Genomic DNA, 25,015 nt, shown 5'->3' on the forward strand with positions numbered 1-25,015 from the left:
AAAATAAGTATGTACATATATAAATCAATATAAAATAAAATAATAGTCCTCATTGGACTGGTAATCCATAGCACCTGAACGTTTCTTTTTTGTTACTTTAATTTTTGAATATTAACAACATACAGAATTCACAAGTAAATTAATTCAAATATATGTATATATAATATAGTATATATATATATATATATATATATATATATATATATATATATCAATGACAATTGAATAGATACATGAATATATATATTTATATTTATGGTTTATTTATGGTTTATATTCATTTATTTATTTATTTATTTATATTAGATACATGAATATAATAAGCAATGCCTCCTATACAGATGACATCACTCGCTGCTTATTGATGCATTTCAAAGGTGCTCTACCATTGGTCCGCTTCCTTGCGATCTCACCTCCTATTGGTCAAGCGATCTGCCAATCATTGCTGTTTGTATACTAGGTGGTTCCTGTTAGGAGCCGCCACAGTCTGTGTGACAGTCAATGGTTTCTCGCTCGGCACGGAGTTTCCTGAAGGGAAAACTGAAACATGGATATTAGACACCTGTAAAATAAAACCCCAAAGTCAAAAAAAAAAAAAAAAATAAGCATGAAATTCGCCACTGTGGCCTTTTACGGTTTGGCTCTGGGGCTTCTGGCGGTTGGCCTGCGAGAGTTGCTGACTGGCTTCGAAGAGAATAGATGCAGCATGACCTATATGTTTGAATACCCAGAGTACCGGGTGAGTTGCTCGGCTAATTATTGGCCTTAACGCTACATGAAATATCCATGAAATATCCAGTAGCCTTCCGTACGCCTTGTTTTGTGTCTACAGAGGCAGCGGTACAGAAACAGAAACATCTTGCTAAATGGTTCGCAGGCTTTCCTATTCCTAATCACGAGAAAAATGTCATTTCAACACGAATCGGCATCATAAATTATGCCAATCAAGCGCTCTTTTAATGTGTTGGGCTATTTCCTGAAAGCTGCCACCTGACAGAAGGTGTAACGTTAGGCTATCTTGCATCTCCGCCTAGCTAAAGTATTTCCTCAATGGCTTTTAACACACACACACACACACACACACACACACCACAATTCTCTCTGGAATTCAATACAGGACCTGTAATGTGTGTAGGGTGTGTGTTGGGGATACAGAGTAAGTGCTACAGGCTGAATGGAGAGCCAAATTAGCCCTATAGTTATCCAGGTTGTGAAATCACAAATCAGCTGCTGATCCATGAATCCTCTCAGCAGGTCAGCAGGAGATCAGCTGCTTTTATTAGCAAGATGCAGGAGCTGTTTTCACATGCAAGTCGGGTTAAGACGCCTGGAATAAGTTGGTGTTAAGAAGATGTTAGCAAAAGGCAATGTAGGTCGCCTGCCTTTTGCTCTTTGTGCTCAGTAATGTGTTCATCTGTCCAGAAGTGGGGCACAGCTGGAGGCAAAAACACTGTACAGGCGTCAGGCTTACCTCAGGATGGGAGTGTGTTGTGGTTTGTTATGGTACCAGGATGAGAATAATAGAGACAGTTGTTGGACTCATCAGTAGCCTCACTTTATCTAGATTACTTTTTGTTTTTGTGCTGTGACAGGAGAGAGGTCAGCTGTTTGCACCTACTGTGAATACAGGACAGAGGGCAGGGGAGTATGGATGTCAGCAAGGCAATAAGTATTCAATAATTTTCAATAATTAGAATAATAATTAAGGTGGAGGAGGCGAACGGCAAGCCAGGAGCTAAAACCAAAGGGGTGCTGTCTTGTCTGATAGCTATACAGTATATTTACCACTGTCAATAACGGAAAACAAAGTATCCCAAGGACTGGGCTTTGCTAGTATGTCATCCATACCAGAAAATTGTTAGTATTGATTGTAAATGTAATGAGCCTTTTTAGGGTTGAGGTGATATTTTGCTTTTTAGGTCATGAATAGCTGCTCTGAGGATCTGAAGTCACAGACAGCAGGCTGTCAGGCTTTTTCAGGCTGTCGTTATCAATAATTAAAACCAGCAAAAATAACTTTGCACTTCAGCAATCATCAATAGTAGGGATGGGAAGATGTGCTTATCTCATGATACGATTCGATACGCGATAGGGGGTTCACCATTAGATACAACCACGATATGATGTAATAAATACAAATTGACAATGACAACAAAGTCTGACAAATCTGTCTAGCATTGGCTTGCTAGAATGTAAACAACAATTGCAAAATGTCATTAGAAAGTGCAAATAATATAATTTTGTTGGAGAGCTTGTGAAATCGTGATGGTGATTACAACAGCAGAATAAAATGCAGTTAATATCACGATACATTTTTCTGCCCCTCGATTCATTTTGTCACATTTTTATTGTGAATGTGATATATTGAATTTTTATATATATTGTCCCATCCCTAATAATTTGGCCAGGGGAGGTGAACAGTGTTTTCTCTGCCAGCTGTAGAGTGGATGTAGATGCTGCTGTAGTCACTTCACAGCTCTTTTTAGTCTCATCAGTTTCATGCGCAAGGATAATGAACTTTTCTTAATCTGTGTGTGTGTGTGTTGTGTTCACAGCGCGTGGCCCTGCCTCGTCGCGTGGCCAGACTGTACCCGGCATACGGGCTCTACCTGTACGGAGAGGGTCTGTACGCTCAGGAGACCCGCGCACTTAAACTCACCGGTGCACCTGTGCTCTTCCTGCCTGGAAATGCGGGCAGCTATAAACAAGGTAAGTGCCTCTGCTAACAAAACGCAGGGTGGGCTGTTAAAGATGTAAAGTTTCACCTCTAGTATTTGAATTTGGAACCAGTAAATGAAGAAAAACAGCAAGTGAATAAGCAGAGGGATGCACAAGCAGGGAAGTGACGTAAAACGCAACTTTTGCTGGAGTGAGAGCATGTGTTGCTGAGGGCGTATGAGGACAGCGGGACGGCCTCAGGCTTTTTGTTGATTGGTTTGTACCTGATGGGCAAGCAAACTGGATTGTCCTTCACCATTTTGCACACAAGGCAGCTGTCATTCAAGAGAGAGGGCTGGTAGAGCTTTGCCATGCCGCAGAAATTACGTTTCAGAGTCTGTGTTGTGCGTGGGATGCTGGAAATCACATGTAAACAATGTAGAATTTAACAATCTTTGTTAGCCTAAAAATGTGCAGTTGTTTTCCAGCAGTGTAATTCTTGTAGGTAAAAAAAAAACAAGACACAACACAACTGATTTCTAATCAGATATGTGCTTATCTCACGATACGATTCTGTATGGGGGGGTTACCAAGGTTGAGTGAGAAGATAGCATCCAGGAGAATGAGAATGAGGCTAGCCGGTCACTGCCAAAGACACCGGGAGCTCCCAGCCAGCAAGCTGGTGCTGTGGGAGCCAACACATGGGCATCGATCACGAGGGCGTCCCACACCAACGTACGTGGACGTCCTAAAGAAAGATGCAGGGGCGGAAAGTACTGGTGAGCTAGCCAGATGCATGGAGGATCGAGATGACTGGAAACGCCGCTGGAGGGCTCGTCCGAGGACGACCTAATTGATTGATTGAAAAATCTACGAGGAAATCAATGAGGAAAATAAATAATTCCTTTCATGCCCATCAGTCTTGTTTAATAAACACTGCTCTTTCCCCAATTTAGTGAGCTTTATGTTTGTTAAACTGTACTTGTAGATAAAATATGTCTATAATTTTATACCTACTATGTAGTTGCAGGTTCCATACTGACAACTAATTAATATGATTATTATTATTTAAAATGGTAGTGATTTAATATTGTTCATTCTTGGGGAATCGAACCTGGGACGTTCTGGTTGCAGGATGCTTTCTCTAACTAATAACTGTATTTAGTGTGGACTGTATTATCCTCACTGTGATGCAGATAAATCCTCAACTGGTGAAGGCCTGGTTGTTCTTGCTATGGTTTGTGTGTAGGAGGAGAACGCCCACTGTTTTATTCTTGTGAAGCCAAACACATTTTGCAGTTTGCTGTATCCGATGTGTTTCATGATAAATTCATGCTCTCTCTTCCTTACACGTCTTGTCCTGCACTTAAACTCTTAAGGCCTCAAGATATTTTCAGCAACAGCTAACTGCACTGCTGTTTAATAAGCTACTCAACTTCACAAATTATAACAACTTGATATGGTGCCACTGCCACTAAGGAAAAGTATCCTAAGGTCAGGTGTTGCTCGAATCTTTTAGAGTCATCAATACCAGAAAATGGAAGTGTTTATGTAAATTTAATGAGCCTTTTTAGTGGTAAAGTGATACTTTCCGTTTTTAGGTTATGAATAGCTGTCCTGAGGATCTGAAGACACAGGAGGCAGCGACTATCAATAATCCAAACCAGAAAAAAACACTTTGCACATAAGAACAGCACATAAATAATTATAATAGGAATTAGCGTGTATATGATGTGGACCATGTTAGAGGTGTAACTTGGACTAGGTTTCAAAATGAACGCCTTGATATTGGTGGTTGACAGTTCATTCTAGTATGCTTGCTAATTAAAGAGTAAAATGAATTGAAAAATGAATTGCAATATTAGCTCCATTTTATTCTGCTGTAGTAATCACAAATGAGACGGCTTGATCATCACAGTTTTACAAGCTCTCCATCCAAATTGTATTATTTGCGTCTTGTAAAGCCAATGCCATTGGTAGAAAGATTTGTGGCTCTGAAATGAACATAATTTTGCACAGTCATACTTTGTTGACTTTTTTTATTACATCATATTGTGGTTGTATCAAAGCTTGAACCCGCATATCATGTATCAAATCGTATCATGAGATAAGCATGTCATCCCATCCCTACACATGACGTAACCGGACGTCCTCTCTCTCCCCTGCAGCTCGCTCCCTGGGCTCGGTGGCCTTGAGGAAGGCTGAAAACATGGAGGCAGGGTTCCACCTCAATGTCTTCACCGTGGACTTCAATGAGGAGCTGGTGGCCTTATACGGCGGCAGCCTGCGCAGGCAGACACAGTTCCTCCACGAGAGCATAAAGGCCATCCTGCGGCTCTACAAGGTCAGGTCTCAAATATCATCTAGTGGTGACACGGGATTACTCGATATGAAGGATCTTGCTGGTGGAGTGATGTTTCACTGAAGTGGGGTTAATTTTTCTATCTTCTGCCACATATCACATTCCTTTCCCTTCTACATTTACAGTTTAGCCAGTTAGTGGATGCTCGACTTCTCCAGTACAACTCGCAGTAATATAGTAGAACAGTGCCAAAGTAGAATAAGCTTAAATTCCTAAATTGCCAACATTACAAGCAGCCAATAGTAAGGAGTGCAAGGGTCAAAACCATATCACCCAAATATTAGACCTAACAAATATTCAACTGTCCATAAAATATTCATATAGTGTGTAATTTGCTTTCAAAGTACATGAAAATGTTGCATGTTATTATTAAACCTTTCATTTCTCTAACACTACACTTTTTCAAATATTTGAAAAATAAACCTAAGCCTACGGGCTGGGCAATAATTCAATATTATAATATATTACATTTATAGTCTTTCATTGAAATCATATCATGATTATATGATGATATTGTGATACACAATTCTGTTGTCTAAACTGATGATAACATGCAAATTATTTTAAAAATGTACAGTATATAAAATGAGGTGTGAAACATTAGGAATATCAAAAGAATTTTTTTGCCTTTTGTTTGGCATCACACTTAACATTACTATGCAGTTCAATGCGACAAACATCAATTGTATTATTTAACATGTAATTTTGTATACGTAAGCCATAACATGATATGTCTTGATAATCTAAAAAAATTCCTTACGATTATTATGATATTGATTTCAACCATATCGCCCAGCCCTATCTAAACCCAATAAATGATTCCACCAATCAGCTTATCTCCCCTCCGCTCCCCTTTCCTCCTCTCAACAGGACCTTGAAGACCCGCCTCGCAGTGTGGTGCTGGTGGGACACTCCATGGGAGGAGTGGTGGCCCGGGCTTTGTTCACCTTGCCCCGCTTCAGCCCCCATCTGGTCAGCCTCATCATCACCCAGGCCTCGCCCCACCTGGCCCCCGTGCTGGCCCTCGACACGTACCTGCTGGGTAAGGAGAACACACACGTTAAAGTGATGTTGAATGTGATGTCGATTCTCTGTTATCTGTTGCTCCAGTAGAGGGGATTGGGGATTGTGTGGGGGGTTTTTTCTCTCTCCATTCACTGCCATTGTATGGAGAAACAGGTCTGAAATTCACACTTGTAGCACATAATGGAATGCGAACAAAGCAGATTCTGATTATATATATAAAAAAAACACTAGTGTTGCTGCTGAATTGTTTTTAAGTGAATTGCTTTCTTTATGTTTATTAAACCTTTCTGTTTGAATAAGTGTAACACCGAAATCTGGTTGGGGAAAACTTATGCCGATGAAAATTATACGTTTACCAATAATTGTAAATAGGTGGAAAAAAGTGAGACTCGTTTTTTTTGTATATTGGCAGAATCTGCATTGTCCAAGTCCTGTCTCACACCTTTTTTTGCCTATTTATAATTATTGATAAATATACTAATTTCTTTGTTCCATCGGCATAAGCTTCCTACGACCAGATTTTGGTGTTAACACTTGTTCATACTGAAAGGTATAATAAACATGAACTGTTTTTTTTCTCTCTCTCACCACTCTGTGTAGATTTCTACTCTGCAGTGAGACAGAGGTGGGTGAACCAGGCGGACGACCTCAGGAACGTCACAGTGCTCTCTGTCGGAGGCGGTTACCGCGACTACCAGGTCCGCTCCGGCCTGACGTCCCTGCCTTGTCCCCCAGGAGACCCCAGCAAGTTGTCACTAGTGGTAAGACTCACCCGCTGCATTATGGGAGTCGCAGTTCGGCAATGAACGCTTGTAAATCGGTTGTGTGGCGCTTGAGCTGATCACATTCATTCAAATCCATAGGCTGCATACAAAAAAAAAAATCAAGTCGCAGTGTGTTGACAGCAGTTTGCATTTGTTCCAACTGTGGTCTTCACATCATGTTTTATGTTTTCTTGTGTTTTGCCAAGGCAACTGCAGTTCCCAGGACATGGGTGTCCACCGACCATCTATCCATAGTTTGGTAAAAACACTGACTCGTTTATCTACAACCATTTTGAAATATTGCTGAGATCATCAGTATGCAGTATGTACAGTATGTCTTTGTGTTGCAGGTGCAAAGAGCTTGTTCTCGCTACTGTCAGGGCTTTCTTTGACCTCATCGACCCTGAAACCAGACAGGTCAGAATGAGGTTTTTTAACATTACTTCTCCCTTTGCTAAAACTGCAGGGAAAAATCAGGAGAGTAATTTCCGAAGTAGAAGCAAATGGGAGTTGTGTGCCCTCCAGAAAAAGCCTGAAAAGTCACATCTCTGATAAGCATGAACTGTGAGCACATCCCATCCATTTCCAAGCTAATAAGTGTGTCTTTATTAGTTCTCAGAGGACCCAGAGAGGAGAATGACCGTTCTGAACCATCACTTCATCAGACACCCAGTCAGGATGTTGGATGAAACTCAAGAGACCTCCATCTCCCTCTTAGGTTAGTGGATAACACCTGATCATGTCACAGAGATGATGGGCTAAACAGGAAAAACATGCACGCAGAGTTCACATCTGTCTCCTGCTCACAGATTACCATCCCATCCATCTATCTGTAGATGGTCAGTGAACATAAAGCTAACATCTATTGTGTATTTTTGCCAACCTATCTATCTATTAGCCATGTCTGCTTGTACATATTTGGTTCTCTCAACTGTCAACGGACTGTAAAATGTTTAGAATTCATAATTTGAACTTGAACATAACTAAAGTATAAAAACAAACATCACCAGCATTGTGAGCTAGCTGTAGATGTACCCAAATGGCCTGTATGTATCTATATCAGGCATGTAGAAAAGAGGAGGCACTGAATGCAAAGTTGTGCCGATGGGGTGATCCTTGTTCAGTCATATATTTGTCCTGTATTTCCAACCCGACCCCTTTGAAATTTTCCAGATTCTCCTGAAGCGTGGAGTGAAGTTAACACACTGCGCCTGGCTTACAGCACCCCAAAGGTACTGTACTCCATACTAATAATAATACATTATATCCTTCCGTACAGTTGGATAAGGATGGTGATGGTGAATAGTTAGAGCTACGCTTGATTTTTGAGTCCACTAATAGTCGTAGTCATAATTTGATTTTCTAATCAAATATTCCTTTTTAAATGGAAAAATCTGTAAAATTACCTTTCCTACCTCATTCTCTCTCATACAAGTAATTGACATTTAGTCCAGTTATTCGACTAATCAACTAAGAAAGCAAAGCCCTAGTAGAGGCATATATTACATATATATAGACATGTATTCAGTAGACTAGAGTTGCTCAGTGTTGCTCTCTGCCTATAGGAGGGTCAGGCCAAATACTTCCTGTTCGCCCTGTCCAGTCGCAGGAAAGCCTACAGCCACTTCTACTGCCGGAGCAACAACCTGGTGAGATCGCAGCACTGCTGTACTAATGTTTTCAAAAAGGGAGCTGAGATTTAAAGTTACGATCCGCGATTGTTGAAATTGCGCCCTTGTCGACTTTGCATTTCCCCACTTCTGTGCTTGTTTTGAAAATGTGTTGGAGAGGGTGGTGGGGCGAAGTGCAACAGCCACTCCTCCAATGTAGAAGAAGCCAAAGAAAATAATATACCTGTTCAGGAAACATTTTTTTACCAATCCTCAATGAAATTAAATAAATTAAATTAAATTAATCAAGTGCTTGAAATAAGCTGCCAGTGCCTGCACCCAAGAAAAGTACAAAAACAAAACAAAAAAACATTTACATTCTGGGTTAAATTCCATGCTGTAATTCCCTGCACAGCCATAAGAGTCATGCACTTGAGCTTAAATCGAGGATTGTAGCTTTTTAAATGATGGAGATTTTATTCCAAGCTGAACTGAGAAATATAAAAAAGTTGTCTGTGCTCAAAAGAGTACTCCAAAAAGAAATTATAGGCAGAAGTTTTGACATAGTCCATTTTAATGCTGTGTGCGGGAACTATTTACAACTTTATATTACGTACTTTATGTTTTTTTTAAGCATAGGCATGGACCCATCACTTGCTCTTATATTGTTGACTTGACAGAAACAGATTGGTAATGTTGATGTATGTACAGTGATTTATGAAGTCATGTGTCACAAGTATGTCATTCTGATTTTGTGTTGTTGTCCAACAGGAGATGAGTAGCTGGGTGTATGGCTGCACACAGAGGAATGGGTCTTTGTGGTAAGGAGATTATTCTCGTATATCTCTCACCCTACTTTTCCTTTACCTCCATTAACAGCTTTATCTTTTATTTCTAAAAACATTTTGGGGACACCTTGTTATCACTGGATGCGTACTGCTATTATCCTAAAATCAAATCATTAGATTCTCATTTTCTACATTTCGTTATTACAGAAAAAACATAATTTATTTTGTGGTGGCATTAGATGATGTGTATTTTATTCTGTGTTACTGTTCTTTTTTTCTTTGTCTCTTTACTTTTTCCCAGTGTGCATGCAGTGGATCTGTCCATGGCAACTGAGCTTCTGCCACCCTACAAGGTAATTATCTTCTAAAGAGACACCATCCAATCCGGTCCCTTTATCCTATTTGCCTGAGCTGCTATTTGGTCGCTCATAACTGTCCATCTCCTCAGGTCCTGATTCTGAGACTCAGTGACTTGTCCTCAGTTTCTCATCTGGTTGTCGGGGCCTCCAACTTCAATGGCAAACAGGTACTTTTTTAAGGAAATGAGTACTTATTATTGGACTGGAAGCCACATCTTTGATTGCATGTAGTGCTGAAACCAGTTTAAAGTAATCTGTGACATTTTCATATAAGTAAATGTCATTTTTGATAGTATCTATCGCCAATTGATGAAACACAATAGTGATTCAGCCTATAGCCAGTTCAAGAGGGTTTGCTGTTGTAAACACATGGTGTCTTTTTCCTGGGAAAATCCACTGGCACACAGGAAGTGATGAGAGCGTTTTATGTTTCAGACAAAAGCAACAGCAGTTTGTTTGGAATAAATAGAAGAAGAACTGGGTAGTTGGCATGAGCAGCGATAGTCACCATGGCTGACTGTTTGATTGACAAGTGACCTCGGGGAATTGCAGTGCAAAAAGCAACGAGAGCTTAGCACCAAAAACAAAAAAATACAGATTGTGCAGAACACCATTTTAAATAAGTCTTACTTTTATGCGCCACATAAAATGCTTTTTCAATCAATCAACCACAACCACTTTTTTTACCAGCCAGAGTCATTCTTTTAATAGAAAAGTTAAAATTGAGACTGAGCAGCCAAAGACAAAATTAACCTTCATTTGGATGATCATTAGTGTTAATTTTAAACCGTGCACATGTAAATGACATGAAAAACTTGTTTTCTTCTGTTTGTTCCATAGTTCACAGTGGAGTGCGAGTGGCAGAGACAAGAATCTCAGACTGTTTCTGTCCCAGTGCCCCATGTCTTGTCCTTCGGTGAGTTCTCTTAGTCTCTGACTCTCAAACCTACAGGTGAAAACAGAGATTTTCCTTCTCAGTAACTGTTAGTTTTCCAGGTTTGACCGTCAGCGATGTTACAGTCAACTCCTCTGGACTTCTTCACACCGTCGTGCTGCAACACTTTCACCAGGTATCTTTTTATTGTCGCATTGTGTTCCATCTAGTCTTTCAGCATCTCTCCATTCCTACCATGTTACTAAATTTTGAGAACCTCTACATCCTTAGGTCTATCAGGCTTTCAGAGTTAATGTTGCGAGCCACTGCAAAGTACAAAAAGGTAAGCTGATTTTGCCTTTTGATACATAGGCTTATGTGCACAGGTTGAAATGAAATACTGATTAGTGTATTTCTGTCTGCAGATAGACTGCCCAATGTATACAGAATGAAGGTGCCATGGTTTAGAGAGGACTCCTTAACCACAGTCAGGTTAGTTGGTATCTGTGTCTGCCTGCATGTTGTTCTGTTTGTTTTTTTGACTGCTGCTGTCCATTAAGACCCATTTAATCATATTTTGTCTTCTGCAACGCTATTTGGGGAAAAAAAAGTATAATTACCAAGTTTGGCTATTCTTTATTGTTCCATATTCATCTGTGTTGTACCTTATTTTATCCTGTACTATTGTAATATGCTTTTGCAACACTCAATACTGTTTGATTCATACCCATTAAGCTTTCTCTGAATCTGAATCTGTATGTCCAAGAGTCTGCACTAGAGGTGAACAATTAATTGGAAAAAAAAATCGCTATACTTCTGCAATTTCCAAATCACAGAGGCTGCAATTAATTGCTTCAGATGGATTTAAAATGGATTTCTAAACAAGGTATTATAGGGCTTCAGGTAATCTTTGGTCCATATATCAAGTACAATTTTGGTGAAAACCTTTATCATACTCAAACTCAGTAAATCCTGCACACTGACATCTATTTAAAAAAAAAAAATCGCTTTTCTTTAAACAACAAAAAAGGTTCTAAAACATTTATGACAAGAAAAGCTGTTTAAATCGCAATTGCAATATTCTGTCAAATAATCGCAATTAGATTTTTTTGTCAATATCTTTCTCTCTAGTCTGCACCCTGGTTTTTGATCTAGATGTTTTCAAGTTGAGCGTGAAACTGATGCGATCTGTCCTCTCTTTTCCTACCAGCACTCCATCAGTGACTGAGATCTCAGGGATGCTGCACACTAGTCATCCAGACAACACATCAGCTGTCCTCCTCCAGCTCCACACTGCCCCCAACTGCCAGTATAAGGTACTGCTCCTCCTCACTGGCCAAAATGAATTGCAGTCTCTCTCTTCTTACACATCTTGATTACAATTTATCATGACAATTAGGAGATAGAAATATCATATAATTTGTCAAATTAATGATGTATTTCCCCCTTGATCTCAACTACAGGTGTCAGTGAGGACTTCATTCCCCAGGGTGCTGGGACAGGTAAGACACAACTCTGTATCATGTTCTTTTGTTTTTTCTTTTCTCTATTCTATTTTTAACAGTTTCCTTGGAGTAACTAGCCATGTCACATGTCTGTTACTGGTATCAGAAAAGAGCACTAGGAGTATTATACAGAGTATCTCTGTCTTTTTGGTCTCAGGGAACAACAACCTTTGGAAACCACTTTTGTGAAACTTCGTTTAGCTTTTAGTAAACTTATTACCCTGTTTAGATGAAAACCAGTAGTAAAGAATATCTGTGTCTGCTGATCAGCTCAAGGACTGTTATGCAGAAGTGCCAGAGTTTGAGTTTGAGACACTCACCCCATACATCTGCATGTCTAAAAGGACTTTACAGAGAACGACCCTACCTAGATCTAATCAACAATCAATCACAAAACAAAATGATGCAGTACAGTATGCAACAAAATAAAACTGGCACCACCAACCTCAGTGAAGACAAGGAAAAACTCCCCCCCTAAAACACCCCTTTTCGCTGTATATGAGATTGCTGTCCTTTCAAAATATGTCATTATGTAGTGTATTACTATGCAAGTTATCTGTGTATCTTGGCACAAACACCAACTAGAAAAATTCCTGGACATTTATTGTACTTGGTGAATAAAGTGTTTCTGATGAATGAAGTGATTCTGATTAGTGGTGCTAACCTCTTCTTACTCCCACCTACCAGATCCTGAGGTTCTGCGGCCCCATGGTGCCGGTGTACACAGCTGTAACTCTCCTCCTGGCCTGCGGGGGGCAGCTGTCCGCCATCCTGAGGACCGGCCGAGCCGCACACATGAGCCAGGTGGTGGGCAGAGGCCTGCAGCCTCACAAAGTCGACCTACCCGTTTACATCCTGCACCTGTTGCTTGGGTAGACACTGCACTTCTAATGCTGAAATGCTGCTTAACAAAACTACTCTGAATTAGTGCCTACATGGCTGAAACATATCAAGATACTGCATAGCTGCTGAAATGTCAGGTATTGGCTAGTTTGTACAGCAGTGTGATAGACGCAGCTTGACGACACCTGATTACTCAAAAAAAACCCACATGGTTTTGCTTCCTGATCCTCCTCCCCTTCCCTCCTCAGGTGCAGCTGGTTTCAGGAGGCCTGGTCGGTTCTGCGTCTCCCCTCTATGGATGCTCTGCCCTCCACGTTCCCTGATGGGACGCTTCCTGAGGGCGGGGCACCAGTTGAGGAATGGCCCCGCCTCCTGTCCCCATTCTTGTATGTCTTAGGGGCAGCTGTGGCGTTTTGGGGCAGCACACTGCTCCGGCTCGTTCTGCGCCTGATCTCACTAATACTGGCTCCACTACACAGGTTAGACTGGACAGTTACATGTAGGGTTACACCAATTTCATATTAGTATTGGATGTCATGCTGAGCAAAGGGAAAAGGTGATTGAGATCAGAGAATTTATCCAGTACAAAAACAAAAAAATGACTTAATTTAATTCTGTTTTTGCACATAGGATATCACATCTGTAATGGAGAAAATGGATTATAATAATTTAATTAATTTAATCATTTTTGTCCGGTGACTCCAAACTAAAGATTTAAGTGTCTGTTGCTCAGTAAAAGCAATATATAGGCAATGAATCAAATACCTATCTTTTAGTGCTCTGAATCAGTATATCCATACTTAAATGTCTCTCACAATGTTATTTTCCTCCATTTTTTTTCACCTTTATTTATCCAGGGAGCGGTACACATTTTTCAGCATCGACCTGCTTCACATTCACACAGTTACACATATTCACCCCTGAGACCCGCCCAGTACAACCACAGTCTTCTGCTGTGAGCCACTGAGTTGCTCCCTTGGAGCAACGATGTGTTAAGTGCCTGCCTCGACAGCAGCTGTTGATGGAGGGGAGAACGATAATCGTTCACTTTCCTCGACCGCATTTTCCCAGCTGGTCGAGATTCAAGAGCAAAATGACTTGATTTTCCTGTGGTGGCATAAAAGATCATTTTCTCTACGTTGATATAGCCCCCATCTGTTATAATACACTTCATCAAAACGCCTTTCCTGGGAAGCGTAGGCTAACTGTAAACTTCCTCTCCACATACACTATATTTGTTGACTGGTGATTTTGTTTTTCCATCCAGGCCGTCTGTCTCTAGAGACTGTGGCACCCTGCGTCCATGGACCCAGCTCCTCATCATTCTGTCTCTGACCATTATGGGCGGGACTTCCTGTGGGGCCTTGTCACTCTTTACCGCCTTTCTGCTCCACCTTTACAGGGTGAGTCTGAGGATGCTGTTGAAATCCAGTGAGATCTTTCCCAATCATGTCATACAGTTACAGCTAAACTGCAATCAGTGTAAATAATCGATTGCCTGTATATTTCTTCTCTATTGTCTCAAGCAGATCAGTGGGTAGAGCAGGGACTAACACTGTCAGGGTTTGATTTGCAATAGGAATACGCAAACTAAAAACGTATGGACTCACAGTACTTATAAGGTGCTTTGGATAGAAGTGTCCACTAAATGGCTTATGGGTATATAATTCTAAATTTTACATTGCTTTTACATTTTAGGCATTTAGTTGACGTGCTTATTCAGAGCAACTTAGAATAAGCACACCAGTAGAATAAGTTTAATTCCTCCATCACAAAATTACAAGCAGCCAGTTTCTAACAATACCCTTGCCTGTTTTTGTTTGACGTTGCATGCCCAGGTGCTGAGGCTACAGATGACAGAAAGGTCTTTGAGCCACATGCTGAATCTGGTAAGATGTTCACATTGGACTGTATCACTGCGATCACACTGCAAGCAACTTGATAAAGTACCGTCTGAGGGTGCATTCATTTTCTAGACCCAGAAAAACGACAGTCAACGTTGACCACAGTTACATCGTCTCCTCGTTGGTGCATGGAAACGTCCGCGGCTGAACTTTGGGCAACAAGGCTCATCAGCAGCCAATCATGTATTAGCGTTGTTGTTTGTCCCACCCATTGTTGTGAAATCATGGGCATTACAACTAGCAATCGGCAAGCTCAAACCGGCTATCAGACAGTAGGACAGCATCGTGGTTGCTAGTGGTGTGAATGTAGATTCAGGGTTCAGCATCTAACAGAATATTACAGTTTGATCTTTTGAGAATTAGTCTTGGAAATATTCAACTCCCCCACAACCCTTCCAGGCGCCGCAGAAGCACAAAGAGACTGAGAACGGCACAGTCGATGCCGAGGGCCTCAGCAAGCCTAAAGAATGTAACGGCGCCCCCCTGCTGTCGGAGTGTGTCCTGCAGGAGGTGAAGGATGACCTGCAGCTCCACCTCTGCCTGTCCGCACTCTTCACGCTACCCATCATGCTCAGCGCACCCTCACTCATCCACTGGATCCGCAACCTGAGGTATTAAACGTGCGTGTGCGTGTGTGAGGGAGAGTGTGTGTGTGTGTGTCCACCATGCACAAAAAGTCAATGGGCACATTTATCTCCAGTTTAGCAACTGATTTTCAAGTCAGTTCAAGAATCAAGTCAGTTGCAATTTTCCAGTTAGACCGCCTGAGGTGCAGCCATAGTCCCACACGCTGCAGCATTGCTCTCAAAGCAGCAGACAGGTGAGAGAGCAGACTGTGATTCCCTGCTGTAGCTGCCGCCGTACGCTGGAACGAGCCAGAGGCCAGGAGATGAAATGTTGACAGATGTCAATTTGGGTATGACAGGGTAGGACTCCTCTTGGTCTGAGGTTTCCGTCAGTTTCATCAAGCAGTGATGTGAGAAGTTAAGACCTCTTGGCCTCCTGTGGGCATTGAATACCATCCGCAATTACAGGTGAAATTGAGGCATTTTTGGTTTAATAAATTGATCAGATTGAGCCATTTCAATAATCTACTCCATTTTTGCACCCTATCATCGCCACTCCTCAAAATACATATTAATTGGGTCAAACGTGCTGCAAGTCTCCTGCCAAGTGTTTACTGTATTTCTATAGATTAGAATTGCCACTTTTTATTCAAGCAACTGCTTTAACAACTCCTCAAACCACTTTGTAAATGTAAATGAATCCCCTGAATCCCTACCAGCTCCAGAGGTGCTGGTCTGTAGCTGACCCTGACCTCTGACCCCCCTGTGGAGTGGGGCAAGCAAAAAGAAGTGTTTCCAAGGGATCAATAAAGTACCATATTATTATTAGCACTATTATTATTACATACATGTTTACTTCACAGTCATGTATTAAAACATGCAGTGAAAAACACAAGCTTGTCTCCATCCAAGATACTCAGTGAACATAGACAATACATACACACAGTATACATGAAACAATAGTGCAGATAAAACGAGTAAATCATTTACACATATGTAAGTAAGAATGAAGGGCAGAAGGGTGTGTGTGTTTGGGTCTGTGTGTGTGTACATGTGTTTAACCTAAGTTGTGATCCTCTGCAGGTATTCCACCCAGTTGGATCCTGACCCTTGCTGGCCACACACTGTGCCTCTACTTGTTGTGTACCTGCTGCTTATTAACTGCAACACTCTGAAACTCAGCAACAGGTAGGAGCACACAGTCACACAACACACATATTCTGTAATACCTTTATTAACCACTCACTGACTTCACTTGTCAGTTGAGATGCATTCTGCTTTTAATCCACTTTTTGTTTCTGTCTGTTCCAGTAAACTCCTGCCTCTGACCTCCCGCCTCCCTTTGCCCCTGACCATCGCCATGGTGACCTTCTCCCCCCTCCACCTCTACAGAGTCACCTACTTCCTGACGGCAGCACTGGTCCCTCTGGCTTTTTCTTGTCTGCTCTGACGGTATCTGGCTGGTTTCAGTCCCCAACTCTAACACAAAAAACTTCTCTAGGTGGCAGCCTGACTCACTGGAGCTGGATGAGACCGGTTCCGCTTCGGGAGCCGCATTCACCCCAGGAGGGACATATCCAGCTGCCGTGGAGCAGAGCCATAGACATACATAGTTTGGGGAACTGCCCGCTCAATGTTAGCACTAAAAGCTCCATGGCAATTACACTACAATTTAAGATGAGAGGGTGCAATGGCCTTGGAACATTTGGTGCGAATATGGCTCCATTTGATTAACCTGAAACCAAGTTTGCCTTACTCTGTATATCTATAGCTCTGCCTTCAAGGAGCGAGTACTCCGCAACCAGTGAAGCTACCGATACTAGAGGTTTTCAACAGGGTGTTACTGTTACTTAAAATGTGATTTTTCTTTTGCTTTTGTTTTGTGGCTTTTCCTGCCTCATGTTTATTTAATCATGACCACGATGATCTAACTTTGAGTATAATTGTTTTATCGGCAATATAGGGGGAATGAGCCTGGTTAGTTCTTCTGACACAGGCCCATGCCACCATAGATATCGTCATGTGAGTCAACATGGAGTCACTTGATATTCTACAAAATGTCTAGGTGGATTGACTGTTCTTGCAGTGCATCTCAACAGTCATTCCCATCACTCGTTGGCAGTAATGCACTGATGCTGGGACCAAGGGTTTGGTCAGTGCCCTTTGTATTCCAGCATGTCTTAGTTATTTCTTAATGGGTTCAATAGGGTAAGGCTTTCATGCCCAAAACTATTTCAAGAAGAAAATCTGCTTCCTGAATGGTTTGTATTACCTTGGTTTAGGCTCCAAATGTGATTATACCTAAGATGATGATGATGTTTTTCTTAGCCTTCATCTATCCAGAGAAGGTTTTCCCAGCATGCATGCTGTTTCAGCTTCTTTCTGCCTCATGTGTAAAATTAAACACATTCACACCTGGGAGCCGCCCAGTACAACCACATCCCTTGACCACAGAAGCCTCCACATCATCAGTTTAGAGTTAAGTGCCTTGCTCAAAGGCACCTCAGTGGAAGTTGTTGAGTAAAAGGAGAGTGTTACTCATTCATCTTTATGCACCCAAATCGTCCTATAGCCAATCCGGGGTTCAAACCTGTAACCTTTCTGTCACAAGCCTGCTCCTGTTTATCTTTAGGTCCCAAATTGGCAGTAATGCACAAGTCCAAATGTGATTACACCTAAGGTAATGAGATGATAGTGAGATAAATATGCTAAATAGATAAATATGCATCTAGGGATGGGGAACAATCATAAATATTCATTGATGAGTTTTTATGTCATGGACACACAGTCATGCACTTAAACTACTAACAGAGCTAGTTGTTTAGGCTGTAAACTCTCTTGTACATGTACCTACTTTGATCAAATGTGGCAAGAGGAGAAGCAGCACAGTATTTAGTAATGAAAAAAAAATGAAAACCCCAAAACGTAATTGGAATGAATCGTATTTGCATAGCCCTCCTTCTTACATGTGCGTACAACACTGTCATATTGCTGTTATTAACAGCACTGTTTTATATTTTATCTTATATTTCTACTCTTAAACCGCAGTGTCACTAGGCCAGGCTACTGGTTTATTATGGAACGGTCAGTAACTGTAACAGGTGTAAAGATGTTTGTGACCAAGAAACGGCTCCACCTTTTGTCTTAATTTTTTTTTTATTTTTTTTTTAAATGCTTTTTATCACACAACTCATCTCAAAAGAAATATAGTGGTCTGTTTGTCACTGTTGCAAACTAGTGTCAACCACACATAGTTGTAGTATAAAAAGACCTAAAGTTAAAAAATCTTGTGACACTCAAATGTCTTTTGTTACCATATTATAACACCAGGACTTGGTTCCAGATTTAGCCTTTTAAGAACAACTTACTGCAAGGTGTAACAAGGGAGAGTGTGGGATATCTTGAAATTGTGAAAAGCATGAGGATTTTAAATGTAAGGAACCAGATGGGAAAATCTACTGCCACAAATTACTTTGAAGCATCATACACATTGTTGCTGTTAAGACTGTTTTATGTGTGTGTGTGTGTGTGTGTTGGGGTGTGTTGTGATGGCATTTAGGCCTAGCTTTTTCATGCCATGGTTTCTCTTCAGTCTAACACAAGCAAATGTTTTTGACGAGTTTGTTGCCAATGATATTTAGACTAAACCAGTTAACTGTGTGTGTGTGTACATGAGTGTGCAGCTACAACACTTAACTCTCCTCACCTGCTTTACAAAGCAGGATTAATGCGTAACCAGTTTCATGAATTAATATAATTAACTAAGTCTTAAAGGGAAAAATCCAACTTAAAACACTGACACTGCTAAAAAAAAACAACTATTGGTGATGTTTCTTGCATTTCTGGGTTCATTTCTATTGTTTAGTGGTGTATTTTTCTTATTCCCGTGGATAACTGGCCAAACGTAGATGACGTGAAATCACGTTGAGATACTTCCAGTGCAGCTACAGTGGAGCTTGACAGAAGAAAATGTTTCAGCGATCTAAAATATTAATGGTAAACGTCAGGTTTTGGTGTCAGTCCCTCAGATTCAAAGAGCGAGGGCGTCTTTCTAGAGCTGCCATTTTGCACCAAGAGACGTTCAACAATCATACAGGGAGAAATCCATCATAGAAGAGGAGAGAGACCAATTTCTCCACCCACAGTAGCCTCAATAGACCAGAATGCAATTCAACCACAGCTGCAGCTTTGCAGATGTGTTGCTGGCAGTGTGTAAAAATACAACGTCCTCTTTGACAGCTTTTTTGGGCACGGTACACCACAGCATTTTTCTCTCTCCACTCACTGTTTCTTGAGTGTAAAAATGTATTTTGCTGTTGCTCTCTCCACCTACACATATACAGAAAACACAGAAGAAAACTCTTCTCTGTGGGATGTTGAAAGTAGAAGAAGAAGAAGTAGAAGAGGCAGGTTGAGGGAAAGTGGGCACACCAAAAAAGTAAATTACAACACTTCATCACAAAACAACTCCTGGAATGCACTGAAAATCACAAATTAATATATAACGATGTAAGAGAATCAGAGGGTAGATTTTTTTCTTTTAATGTTTTAGCTCCTGAGTTTTGAAAATGGTTTGTTTCTGGTCTCGCTGCTCTCTCCTGGTACTGCTCTCTCCTGTCGGCAAAGCAGCTACAGTGCCTTTCTGCCTTGTATGTAGTTTCATACCAACCTGCCAATCTACAGTAGACACCAATTTATTGGCAATAACATTATAGACCGTTCAGTCATATCTTTCAGCTGAGTGCTGCGGCATAATAGCATGTAAATGGCAAAGAACAACAGTGAATGTTCAGTGTGGTGTTATGATGTTAGATTTGAGTGACTACAATACTGTAACGTAACAAAACAGACCGGTCATTTGCTCCTGGGACCAAACACACTTGCCCCTCAGGCAAGCATAGAGTCACACATACAAAACACACGCTCTGCACTGTGAATGTACCTGCACCAAATGTGTGTGTGTGTGAATGTGTGTGTGTGTGTGTGTGTGTGTTTATATAACACCTGTGGCGTACGTGGTAGCTTTTTCTGTGCACTCATCTATGTCTGGTGCGGTTTTAGTGCTTTGAGATGCACATTCTCAGCCTCGTTCCAAATGTGAATCGGTGGCATACACTACTTTTGTGGTACAAATTAGTAGAGATGGACGTTATGTTTTTCTATGAATAGAATTGTGATTTATATTGGTGTTCACTGTGACCATGTCGTAGTTCCAAAAGTCAGATTTACAAAAGTGAAGAGTTTCTTTCCAAAATGAGAGATCCACATGTGAAAAAAAAGTGAGATTTGTTTTGACACAATGATCGTCTTTTATAAAAGTAAAACTCACCGTGGAATAGTTTTGGAAAAGTTATTCGCTAATGCCTGCAGAATGGTAACTTTGGATGGTGTATCCAATTGTATTTTGAAATATTGAGCAATGAAAGTCAGCTTGTTGTGTTTTTTCCCCAAAATTGGATAGTGCTTTAGAATGAAACCCTTCAAGTGTCTCCTCACAGAAAAACAGAAAAAGCAACCTGTTCATCACTGTTAACTCTCCTTGAACCTTTCACCGGACAGCAGCATCTTCCAGTCAGATGGTTCTTTTATGTGTTGTTCTTCTCTTCCTAAGCTGAGGGGAAGCAGTGAAGAACGGTATAAAGCAGCCATATTTAATTTATTCAAAATAAACATGATAACCTTAAAGTTCGACTGAAACAAAAGTAGGGAATCAAATTATTATTCTAAAGGCAGACAAAATTCAAAGTTTCATACTCGGTGTATGAGATACTGCTATTCTAAAACTGGAAAATCATTGTATGGTAGTGCAGCTGTGGAAAGTTTATCCATCTATTTATTGTGTAACACAAGGCAGCATAGTTTGAATTCAGCAAATCAGCTGTTCACCATGAAGGTGCAAAGCCACTCAAATCGCTGTAATGATTTCCCTATATGAATATTCATGTCAGATGTGTCCTTTCCCTATTAAAATGCCTCTTGAGTAGGAAATGCATAAATTAGGCAAAAATGCTTTCCTATAAATATTTGTAAAAATGATCAAATGCATGTTGGTAACACATGTCAGTATTCTGAACAATAATAATAGTTGTCAAATCTCATTCCAGTCTGACTTTAACAGAAAATTATTTAATTTAATTGATTGTTAGGGACATGAATGGTTCAAGGAAAGCAGTACATGTGTTTGAAAAAGTAAGTAGTCACTGCCATGTGCTGCTGTAGAAATGCTCCTGCAAACATAGATGAAGCTCAAGAGACTCTGAAGTGTCTTTCATGACTTCTTTACTTTTAAGTGTCAGCATTACTTGAATAGTAAAATGTCAATGGCCATTTTGTGAAGTCTTAAATGCCGTTCAGTGAATGGATCTCTTATTCAACAGTACCATCATTCTGGGTCCAGTGACATTCTTATCTTGATAGTAGTTAATACCTCAGACCATTGTAGGTATCTTTTTCTATCATTGAATTATTTTGTTATCCACTGGTGCCGATTTGTCACTGTCATAGGATTTTGTGGTATCTAAAAAAGTTTACACTTAACATGATGTCTCTATTTTTTGTTGTTGCATGTCTTGATCATTCATGTGCCATTTAAAAGCCCCATAGATAATTATTTAATGAACAGAGTGTGTCCATAGATATGTCATTCAAATTTGCATTACCATTTGAAATTTGAAACCTCATCAAATATCCTGCTGACAGAGAGCTACATTTGGCGATCTAAAGTCATAATATATCACAGTGAATTTAACTCCCTTCTTTTAATGAGCTTCCTTGATTTGTCCAAGTTAAGTACTGTTTGAATCAAAGCACACAGGAAAAATACATAATCTGATCCACTGCTTTGAATTGATCACTGTAAATGTGAGCCATAATCCAGCAGGAAAAGGAAGAAGAGGCTCTTACTCAGATGCTGGATTATGGCATAAAGGTTTTTGGAAAAAGTTGCCCAGTCATACCAAATTTGCAGAATCAAGCATTTACATTGATAGTTGTGGGTTTTGTGGCGTTTTAGTGTGTTTATGGTGCATTTTCAGATACACAGGAAGCCTATGCCAGTGTTGAATTGGCACATGTCAGAAACAGTAGTGATGTTCGCTTTAAAACACCAAACACAAATCTGTGTTAAGCCTGACATCTAATGGAAAAAAAGCATGCTGCTGAAATTGCCATCTGCTATTGGCTGATCTTTGGTGCCAGGTGATGTCACCACCTGTCTATAGAAGATGACATCACCAGGCACCAAAGATCAGCCAATAGCAGAAGGAACTTCAATATCATACTTTTTACCATTAGATGTCAGACTTCACACAGATTTGGGTTTGGTGTTAATTTACTCTTTCAGCACATTGTGGTTAATTTTAGTGCAATAATCTTTAAGAGACTAAAGAAATGGCTACTGACAGAAAATCAACATACAAGTCTATGAAGGACTGAAATTCTGTAACAAAGCTGAAAATTATTGAAGAGTTTATCACAACCTGAATGTGGTCATGGTGTAATGGTTTTGGTTGAGACAGCAGTTAAAATCTTCTCGCGCAAGTTGTTTGTATTGACTATCATTTGTCTTGACAAGTAATGAAAACATCGTATATTTAAAAGTGTTTAGCCGGTTAAATGGAAGTGAACATCCAGTTAAGTGTTACTACTGTCTGTAAGTGCTTTATAGTCAGGTAACTTGATCTATATTTTTTTTGCTTCTACCTAGAGTGACTTTAAAACCTATAACCTCCTGTCGCTAGCTGGTCCTTGTTGTGCAGAACTAGTTAGTCCTTCTCTGATCTTTGCTGATGTGTTACAATACCAGGCAGTTGAGTGAAAATGAAGTGGAAACGTACAGTATCTTGTCTGTTTTTTTCTGGTGTGGACAAGAGATGGAAACCGACATATTTGATCCTCAGGTGTAAGCATTGTTGTGACAAAAGGGATTGCTTTGATGTTTTTATATTTCTCACGTTTTTATCTGATGTCATTGTAAATGGGCAAACTGTGCAATTTTAAGCACCATTGCTGTTGCAATAAAACTACGAAAGAACGAAGGTGGCTGCGTGTTTCTTCACTGTTGTGGTCATTTATACCAGGTGGAGACGTCGGCCACAGAAGCCCAGATGTTTCTGGGTTGACTATCACCATTTGCTTTTTGATGCCAGCAGATTGCGAAAGCTTGAAAAGTGCATTTTACGATAAAGGGATGAAACCCGTAAAAATGTGTTAAAGACCCCATGAAACAGCATCTTTACTTCCTTGATTTGCAGAAAGGGATCATTCAACAGTCAAAAGGAGAGAAAGGCAGTTTTATTTGATGGGAGGGGCAGGATTGTTAAAAAAACTGATTTTATTGGTTGGAATTTGTATTTACACTTTCTGGTGTTGCATGCGGTGACCATTAAAGATACTCTGTTTTCCAGGAAGTAAAAGTAGTGTGAGTTCATTTCATGGGGACTTTAAATTAGCATGAATCATCAGAATCAATTTACACATTGCAATCAAAGAGGAAAGCTTAAAAATTCAATTTATGCAAAAGTGATGAAACTTAGCCTATTAAAGTAATATACATCATCAGAATCAATTTACACATTGTAAGCCATTATGAAATTGGTAGTTCCAGTCCTCAGTTCTGATTGGCTGAGTCACGTTCAAAGCTGTTGGAAAATACCTGCTAATACCTGTGACTGCATCACATCTCCACTCATACTGGTACTGATGTGTCGCTTAGCAACCGCATTGCTTAGCTATTGTTAAATTTAAAGTCACAATGAAACTGCATTTTGAAAGCATCTTGCTTCCTTAATGTGATGTATTTCCTGTTGAAACAGGATGTTGGGGCGGGACATAAAGCAGGGAGGGATCATTCAAAAGTTTAAACCAATGGGAGCGAGAGGGAGTTAGGGAGAGAAAGGCAGTTTCATTTCAGGGGCAGAGGGGTGGGACTGTTCATTGGTTGGAATTTTTATGTTGCCTCCTGGTACATGATGAGGTCACCACTAAAGATTTCCTGTTCTCAAGGAAGTAAAAATTAGATTTTGATATAAATACTCAAGAAATAGGTTTTTTGTCTTTTTATTTTTATTTTTTTGGCATAAATTGTCAAATAGGTGGTATGATATAGAATGAGCTAAAAAGTGAAAAAGTCATTTGTCATTCAGTGTGACTTTAATATTTATTATCGATTCAAAATGAAAGGTTTAGTCTGTTTACGGTTTGCATTTTTTCTTTTCAATTACATTGGAGTTTACCGAGGTTTAATAAAAGCGATGAGCCACTGTGCTCCTCAGTGGCCTAACCAGGCCTCTAGCTTCCTAAACTCTGTAGGCTACAGAGGACGTCCTGCGGCTTCTGGCTGAATACCACCATCTACACAGGACATGTAATGCAGCCTACAGCTGAAATGGGATTTAACAGTCCCTCCACCTCTAACCCCCTCGCACCGCCCCGGGACAGGAACCGGGCCCTCATCCTCATCCTAGTGGTATGGTCTAGTCACTGCCTACTATTTCTGAACTCTTAAGTTCAATTCAAAATAAGCTTTATTGGCATGAATCAAATAGAAACGAGTTTTGCCAAAGCAAAAATTCTAAATAACATTTTCAGTGTTCCAGTACTAACCGTAGCCTACTGAAGGCAAGTAGAACAAAACTCTCCATGCACTATGTTCTGGAAATGTAAGACATAAATTCATAGTTAAATATAATGACCTAGCCTACTGTTTAATTCATTGTCACCCCCCCCCCCCCCCCCCCTCTCTCTCCATCCATTTCA

At 40.4% G+C, this 25,015-nt stretch overlaps 1 protein-coding gene across 1 annotated transcript; it reads left to right on the forward strand.

Annotated features, from left to right (window-relative positions):
* The first annotated feature begins 607 nt into the window (after positions 1 to 607).
* On the forward strand, positions 608 to 22,887 carry pgap1 (post-GPI attachment to proteins inositol deacylase 1). The gene is made up of 26 exons (XM_071542827.1): positions 608 to 739; positions 2,556 to 2,709; positions 4,827 to 5,002; positions 5,891 to 6,062; positions 6,647 to 6,807; positions 7,017 to 7,069; positions 7,161 to 7,227; positions 7,423 to 7,528; positions 7,984 to 8,042; positions 8,376 to 8,459; positions 9,192 to 9,241; positions 9,510 to 9,561; positions 9,657 to 9,734; positions 10,408 to 10,483; positions 10,564 to 10,637; positions 10,733 to 10,784; positions 10,867 to 10,933; positions 11,652 to 11,757; positions 11,905 to 11,943; positions 12,634 to 12,818; positions 13,038 to 13,268; positions 14,057 to 14,192; positions 14,628 to 14,678; positions 15,093 to 15,304; positions 16,343 to 16,447; positions 16,571 to 22,887. The coding sequence occupies exons 1-26, from the start codon at positions 608 to 610 to the stop codon at positions 16,707 to 16,709; spliced, it is 2,817 nt and encodes a 938-aa protein (XP_071398928.1). The 3' UTR covers positions 16,710 to 22,887.
* The last annotated feature ends 2,128 nt before the right edge of the window (positions 22,888 to 25,015 follow it).

Source organism: Centroberyx affinis, unplaced genomic scaffold (genome assembly GCF_046629955.1).
Source record: "Centroberyx affinis isolate AG114_WGS23_722 - 3 ecotype Tasmania unplaced genomic scaffold, CSIRO-AGI_Caff_v1 ptg004190l_1, whole genome shotgun sequence".
Lineage (NCBI taxonomy): Eukaryota > Metazoa > Chordata > Actinopteri > Beryciformes > Berycidae > Centroberyx > Centroberyx affinis.

What these genes read in the sequence shown, in the direction of transcription:
- pgap1 (XM_071542827.1), top strand. Translation starts at nt 608, where the DNA reads ATGAAATTCGCCACTGTGGCCTTTTACGGTTTGGCTCTGGGGCTTCTG. An exon ending in ATCCTGCACCTGTTGCTTGG is followed by an intron (nt 12,819 to 13,037) that starts GTAGACACTGCA and finishes TTCCCTCCTCAG; the next exon opens with GTGCAGCTGGTTTCAGGAGG. An exon ending in CACTGGATCCGCAACCTGAG is followed by an intron (nt 15,305 to 16,342) that starts GTATTAAACGTG and finishes GATCCTCTGCAG; the next exon opens with GTATTCCACCCAGTTGGATC.